This window comes from Buceros rhinoceros, unplaced genomic scaffold (genome assembly GCF_000710305.1).
Source record: "Buceros rhinoceros silvestris isolate BGI_N320 unplaced genomic scaffold, ASM71030v1 scaffold14779, whole genome shotgun sequence".
Taxonomy (NCBI): domain Eukaryota; kingdom Metazoa; phylum Chordata; class Aves; order Bucerotiformes; family Bucerotidae; genus Buceros; species Buceros rhinoceros.
The window spans coordinates 8,646-16,093 of record NW_010430318.1 but is presented as its reverse complement, the minus strand read 5'-3'; the positions used below and the strand labels follow the sequence as shown (position 1 = coordinate 16,093).

The 7,448-nt window shown below is 54.8% G+C and overlaps 1 protein-coding gene across 1 annotated transcript in view; it reads left to right on the top strand.

The window, feature by feature from the left end:
• The window catches only part of LOC104499494 (eukaryotic translation initiation factor 4 gamma 3-like), a gene marked incomplete at both ends in the record, with an annotated part of 71,033 nt that overhangs the window by 55,711 nt on the left and 7,874 nt on the right, over positions 1-7,448 (top strand). The window contains one exon of the mRNA XM_010143003.1: positions 1,103-1,957. Within this exon, the coding sequence (XP_010141305.1) occupies positions 1,103-1,957 (855 nt within the window). The remainder of the gene's footprint in view (positions 1-1,102; positions 1,958-7,448) is intronic.

The following is a 7,448-nucleotide window of genomic DNA, read 5'->3' as shown; positions in this document are numbered from 1 at the left end:
ACCTTCTGGCTCTGACAACTCCCTGACAGGAGGGTGCAGCCAGGGGCGGTCGGTCTCTGCTCCCCAGGACGAGAGGAACCGTCCTCCAGCTGTTTCCTGGGGAGGTTGAGGTTGTCCCTGAGGAGCCGTTTCTGTCCCGTTGGGGTTGTGCCGGCGTGTCCCCAGCTGCCCAGGGCAGTGGTGGAGTCCCCATCCCTGGAGGGGTTTCCCAGCCGTGTGGAGGTGCTGCTGAGGGACAGGGGCCAGTGGGGACCTGGCGGTGCCGGGGACGCAGGGGGACTTGAGGAGCTGAAAGAGCTTTTCCAGCCCCAGCGGTTCGGTGATGCTGTGATCCCCCAGAGGGTCTTGTCTGTGTGCAGTACTTTGGGGGTTGGTTTGATACACGTTCATGTGTCACTGTGCTTTTCCCACCCTGTTTGATCCCTTGGCCCACAAACAACGAGGGGTCAAGGTGCTGTTCTGCAGTGTCAGCTGGGCTTAAATCTTGGCTGAAATTTTGAACAAAGGGGTTCCTGTCCTGTAGCCTGATGTGCTGACAGAGTTGAGAATAACAAGTGGAAAAATAAACGAGATGTATCTCACGTAGGATACAGGAGGTATGTGTGACACGTGACATCCGTGGCAGAGCCACCCACTGTCCATCGTGGAGCAGTCTCCCTGCGTTACAGAGGGGGAACAGTCACAGAGCACCGCCGAGTCCCCAGTGCTCTCACTGGTGGCTCTTCTGGAAGAAGTTTTCCTGGGTGTCAGTGTTAGAACCCCGGGCTCCTTTGAGGCAGATCTGGTTTTGTCTTCTGTAAAGAAAAATTCTGTTTTCAGCAGCAGTTTCTGCAGAAAACCCGCGTTGGGTGCCGTGCACACAAGCCTGTTCTGTAAGGGACGGCGTTAGCCGCACGGCCCGCGGTCGGGGTAGGACAGTGGTCGTGTTCCCAGGTTTGCCAGCTGCCCGCTGTCCTGGCCCTTCCTTTGGGTGCCTCTGGCCTTTCCTCGGAGCTCCTGGAGTAGCCGGTGGGACGCGGGCAAGGGGAGCCAGATGAGGTGCAGCGGGGGGAAATGGAGTCGACCTACTGCTTGTAACGTTTTGCTTTTTTGTCTTTTCCAGAAGAGAAGCCAAAACCAGACCCAGTATTAAAACCTTCCTCTCCAGTCCTCAGACCAGAACCTACTGGGGAGAAAAAAGATCAAGCTGGCCAAATGACTGAGGCCACCTCAGTGGAAACCCCACCAGAGCTTCCTCATGCTCCCTCGCCACCACCGGCCGCTCCCGTCGCAGTCCTTTCTGCCACCGCTGCTGCTGTTGTCACCGTTTCGAGTAAACCCCCTTTCGCAGCTGACTCAGAGGAAAAATGTGAACTCGCTTCCCCGAAGGAGGAGGCAACGCCTGTGCCCAGCACCGCGCCCTGCACGGACACCTCGGACCCTTCGCCCGCAGAAGAGGCTGAGGTCGAGGCGTGCGAGGAGCCTGGTAGCGTGGCGCCGAGCGAGGGGTCGGTGACTGCTAGTGCTAACGTGGTGAATGAGGTGAACGGGGTGAGCGAACAAGCCCCTGCAGCTGAGAGCGTGGTGGATGTGGCCCAGCTGGAGGCTGCGCCGTTGACTGTTGAGTTGGCGACACCAGAAGCACCTCCAGCAGAAGTGGACAGCGTCCCACCCTCCGGTGCTCCTCATGCTGCTCCCTCTCCTCCTCCCACCCCGCCACCCAGCCCTCCACCGCCTTCTCCTCCCGTTTCTGTTGCTGCTGCTGCTGTTACCACTACAACTCCTTCTCCACCTCCTCCTCCATCTCCCAGTGCCCTCCCTGTTGTTCAGGGAGATTTAGAAGGGGAGGAGAGCACAAGAACTACTCTTACTGAAGAGGTAAAAGATGCTGAAAAGAAGGAAGAGACAGAAGCGGATGGGCAACTGGAGGAGAGCGCAGAGGCTCCGAGCTTAAGCTCGAGCAAGAGTCCTGTCCCAGGTAAGCGCTCGGCATCATGGTGGCAGCGATAACGCAGAGGATGAAGGTAAGGGCTCTCAGGGTTCTTCTTCCATCAGATGTTTCCGTTTCTGTCTGAAAAACAATCTGATGGTGCTGCCTGACCATTGTCGTGATGGCGAAATGCTGGTCTTTGTTTGCAGGGACAAAAAACCCCAGAACTGTTCATGAAGGAGGCGTTGAGTCCTGAAGGATGGGCGCCCCGGGGCTGGCAGGGTCACGAACGGCCAGCAGTTTGTTCTCGCGGTGATCCGGGGCAGGGGCTTCAAAGGACGCTGCTTGTGTTCTCTGGCTGGTTTGAGGACCTGGTGCTTGGAGTTCTCAGCTGGAAACCAGCGTGTCGGGGGGTTTCCAGACATGGGTGAATGAAACAGGCCATCGGAGCATCCGAGTGTCCCACACCTCCATCTGCCCGGCCTGGATTGACGGTGCCGCTGGTGTTGCTCTGCGAGAACACACGAGCGCAGTTTCCCCTTCTCCTCGCTCAGCCCGTGCGTTTCTCCTGAAATCCTCGGAAACCAAAGTGCTTTAGCTCGGGAGGCGTAAGGACTTGTGACCAGTGCCCAGAAACTGAGAAGTCTGGGGCTGCCGCTCCAAATCCAGGCTGGTTCTGGGCGTGTTGGTCTCCTGTCACCTCCCTGGTTTAGGTGGGTTAATACACACCGCTGGCCTGTCCTTGGCTGTGGTTTCTGTAGAACACAGCTGCTTTTTCAGGCTTTCCTGGAAGTGAAACTGTGGAAAAGAAGTTCAGTCACTCAGTTACTCCTATTTAGCCGCTGGGGGAGTAGAACGGCAGCTCTGAGGGGCTGCCAGCAGCAGCAAAGTGTTTTGACGTGTCCCATAGTCTCCAGTGCCAGAGCTGGGGTGCTGAGGGGGGTCCTTAAAGCCTATCCGTGGAATTTGGGGAAGTTTGGGCAAGCAATGAAGGAGGAGCAGTAGGTTGTGTTTCGGATTACAGTGAAAATAGGGATTTTTTTTTTTTTTTTTTTTTTTTTTTTTTTAGTTTAGTCTTCCCTGAGCTATGCTCTGCTGTGGATTAATTGAAATGAAAAGCTGAGCCTGGCCTTGTGCCACGTCCCTGTACCGCTGCACTGGGTCAATATGCTGCACCTTAAATAAAATCCAATACCTGGAGAAGATCAGAAAGATCCCAGCCACAGAGAGGGTTTTTCTGTTAATCTTTTTCTATTTTTATTCTGCTGGGGTCATTTCACCGCTCTGGCACACGTGCTTTATCTGAGCTACTTCGTAATGCCGATTAATGTCCTTACAAAGCAGAGAAATGTGGCTCTTCCTCTAAGTAAGGTTTCACGCCGCCAGGTTCCAGCGTGCAATGCTATTTCTTGCTTTGTAATGTCCTGTAGTTTAAATCGAAAAAAAAATTATTTACAGCATCTCAGGCTTTTTAATTACGCGGAGGATTAATTGTGGTGCTGTGCCGACAGCACACGTTAGCCCTTCCGCTGGCTTTGGCAACAGAGTGACGACTATTTCTCAAGTCGCGTAAAACGTCGCTTGAAACTCGGACTGCTGTTAAAAACTCCGCACGTCAAGGAGAGCACAATCGTCTCCGCGTCAGCTGCCTGCGCTTTCCCTCCTCTTTAGTGGTGTGGAGCTATTGCGTTTCTCCACCCACCTTTGTTTTGAGCAATAATTGTCCAGTTCTTCCCTGGAGAGAGGAAGAGAGGTTTGAGCAACATCACCTGGAGGCGCTGCTCCTGGAGGCGTCCGTCAGGGCGGAGTGAGGAGCTGTCTCCACCACACGCTGGGAAATACCAGACTTGGGCCGCAGGAAGGGCTGTGTCATGGTGGGTTTTTGCTTGGACTGAAGACCAAGAGTCTTTTTTAATGATCTCTGGAGATGTGATAGTAACTGGGATAAAGAAATGTGTCAGACACGTGGTGGTGAGCGGGAGCTCGGTGGCTTTTAACCTTCCTTGGGGTTTTTCAGAGAAACTGGTGCTCGCTGCAGGGCAGGTGGCCACCAGTCATACCGCTTCCTTCCCTTCAGTGCTAGCTGGTCTGGTTTGACTGGGAGACTGTTCAGACCCAAGACCTCTAAGAATAATCTTCTCCTGGGTGTTCTTCTCGTAGTTATCATCTCACCTGCCTAAAACCAGGGTGTTTATCCCCCTCCCTGCTGCCGTGCCCAGGCCGCAGTGCCGGGCCTCGCAGGTGTCCCCCGTGTTTGGGGATGGAGGCAGCAGCTTCTCAGGGGTGGATGGAAGTATTTGCTTGGTCCTCAAGCCCTCTACAGAAAACTCCTTCTGTCTGACGGTTGGAGGAACCATCCTTGTAGGTTTTGCTCCATCAGGTTCTGTGTAGAGAGAGCAACAAGGACGTTCTGCCTGCGGAGTTTGGTCTTAGCCATCGTTATGATCCAGCAGTTCTTCTTTACAGCCCAAGAAAAGGAATTTTTCGGCAGGGACTGTCTGACGGTTGGAGGAACCATCCTTGTAGGTTTTGCTCCATCAGGTTCTGTGTAGAGAGAGCAACAAGGACGTTCTGCCTGCGGACAGCCCAAGAAAAGGAATTTTTCGGCAGGAAGAGACCCGAGCTGACCCTTTTGGTGTCCAGGGAACCTCTGCTCGTGCTCTTCCACTGGCATTAGGTCTCCAGCAGATGTCCGAGGTGGAGAGTGTCTGCAGGAGCACCCATGTATATTCTTCTTGTTCCGCAGAAATGGGAGCGTCCTTTGGTTTCCCGTTCTGTTGTCCTCTGAATTCTGTCTCCTCCCAGTGTCTCACCAGCCCACGTTCAAGGGGAGCGATTTCACTTGTTCCATCTCAGCATCTGATAGTGACCAGTCGATCCACAGCCTGCTCATCAGCATCCACGCTCTTCAAACTGGGACGATTTGGTGGGTTTCAGAGCATTAAACCACTGACAGCTGCAGATGTCGGACCGGGGTCTGACTGTTTGTCCAGAGCGTTCCAAACTGGGGGGTTAGAGGAGACACCTTCACCTTGTTGCGGGTGTGTGGGCAGCGGCTCTCCTTCCTGCCTGCCCAGGAGTGGATTATCGCGGCGTTTCCAGGATCTACAGCTTTGGAAGTCGTTAATTCCTTCATCTTCATTGTGAGGAAAAAAATACAGATCCTCAAGAGAGGAGCTGGGCCCTTGGCCCGTGACCCTTGCTAAAGATGTCGCTCCGGTTAAAGTCAGCACTGACACGGTTGCTTTTGATATTAAATTCTGGTTTTTCTCTAGCAGCTTTGGCTGCGGTGAGGGACCAGCACTGCTCGGGGAACAGAGCAGGGGGAGTTTGCTGGTGGAGTGGAATTCCTAAAGAAGACGGAGCTACCAGCGACTGGAAGCCTTTAGGACACGCTCTGAATGCCGGCCTTTGATGGGATCTTTCTATCGCGGCTGTTACGAGGAGCAGAGAGGAAAATAAAGAGCTTGATGTCTGTCCCAGGCCCAACTGCGAGGAGCATGGGAAGCCAAAACGAGCTGAATTCAAAGGGCTGTTTCTCGCGGCGCTGATTTATGAGACGTGTTTCAATATAAACCAGCCCAGCTGCCTGCGAGGCCCTGGGTTTCGTAGCCACGCAGGCTGTAACAAGCAACTCGGGGCAGTCCTTGGAAATATCTTGGAGAAATATCTCCAGCACCTGGAGCGGAGAGCTGGAACCATAAATCAGGTGGCACCTTTTTCTGGATTTGCTGCCGTAGCGCTGGAATGTGTTTTCTTTCCCCTGAGCTGTCAGGAGATGGTGAGTGTTCGCTTTGGTTTTTAACGGCACGTTGGCGAAAGCTCTGGCTCTAAGAGCTGGAGTTAATTTATGCTCAGCAGTTGGCAGCCACATCAGAGAGGATTCTGCCGTCTCTGTCTCGCTTGGTGGGCTCTGGGCTGGCTGGGATGGGTGTCTCCTGCAGAAAGACCTTCCACTGAGGAACATGATGGGCTGCGGTAGCGTGGGGTCTGCTGAGCGGGTTTCTGCGGTGCTGGTGGTATCACCGGGAGAGGCGGGACATGAGGATTTTGTTGCACTTCCCAGTCCCGATATGGGTCGGTGTTGGTAGCAGCACGCTGGCTCTGCTGGTGTCCCTTCTCTGGTGGCAAGAAATGACCACCCAACACTCAGAGCGAGCTGGAAACGTGCTCTGGAAGTGCGTGAAGACAGGCAAAAACAAAGCTCCATTTGCGAACAAGCTCAATTATCAGTCTGCACGCAAAGATGCTTCATCTGGGGACAGGAGAATTGAGAGGAAGGCAAGACGTGTCTGGAGACCAACCTTACCAAGAGCCAAACCGGACCCCTGACCTTGCGGTTTCTCCATGGCTCACGTGGTGCCTCACAGCCGAAATGGGGTTGTCAGACAACACCGTGGTCCCAGGCGGCTTTGGGAGGGTCGGCACCTAAACTCCGTCAGTCTTCTGAGCCTCCATCAGCAGAAACTCTCCTGTTGAGTCAGTTCCTACAGCAGAAATGAGAACTGGAAAAAAGAAGTGATGTCTGCTCTTTTAAGAGGGGGAAAAGCGAGCAGTGTCTCTGGAGATCTCGGCAGTGACCCCCATCGTCTCCAGAGCACGGGCAGGTGTTTGTACGGAGCGACCGCGGCCGAGCCAGAGGCTGCTGCTGTGTGTGGGGGTGAAGGCCCAGCCTCCAGCCAGGCGTCCTCACACAGGGGAGCCCGAAAGCTGGGAAAGGTTCGACACGGTGCACATGAGGCAGAAGCTGCCAGGCTCGTCCGGGAGGCTTGGCAGGATCACGGCCTTTGCAGAGCTCTCGTGCCAAAAAACGGGAAAAAAAGCTATTACTGAGAAGTGACGATGTTGACATCCTGAGTGCTGAGGAAGGAAACACCCCAAACCTTCGCCGACCCCAGATCTATCACCCTGAGTTTGAAAACAAAACTTTATTTTATGCTGCAGGTGTTTTCCATAGCGTGGTTTGAGCTTGAGTGGAGTGAAATTCCGTCACCTTCAGAATGCTGGGGCTAATTAAATCCCTGGGCTGGGGCAGTGTTTAGGTCATCACTGCGCAGACGTGACCCGCTCCGGGGTGAAATCCCCCCAGAAGCGTGGAAGCGGCGTCACCAAACGGGACGGCATCATATCATTGCCACAGCCCTTGATGTCTGGGTTCACCTTTGAAACACACTGAATTGTCACTGAATTTTAGCACATTCCGTGGTGGAGGGAACTGTGGAGCCTCACTGAGCTCCACGCTCTGCTAAATCACTGAAACCAGCCTGCGCGGCCGCCCGGTCCCTACCCCGCCCCGGTTTCACCCCAGGTCGGTGCGCAGGAGCCGGCAGCTCTCGGCAGGGTGCAGCGAGCCCCGGTTGCGTAAGGCAAAGCCGTCGTGCAGTCGGTGCCGGCCTGGCCGGTTCTCCGCTCTCCTTGGAGCCCGGGGACGTTCAGGGTCACGGCCAGGGCTCTGCCCGGCTCCCAAAGCTTCACGTTTCTCTGCGGGGTGCTGGGCTGGATGGGGCGTGCGGGACTCGGGTTGGGAGACCCGGATGGT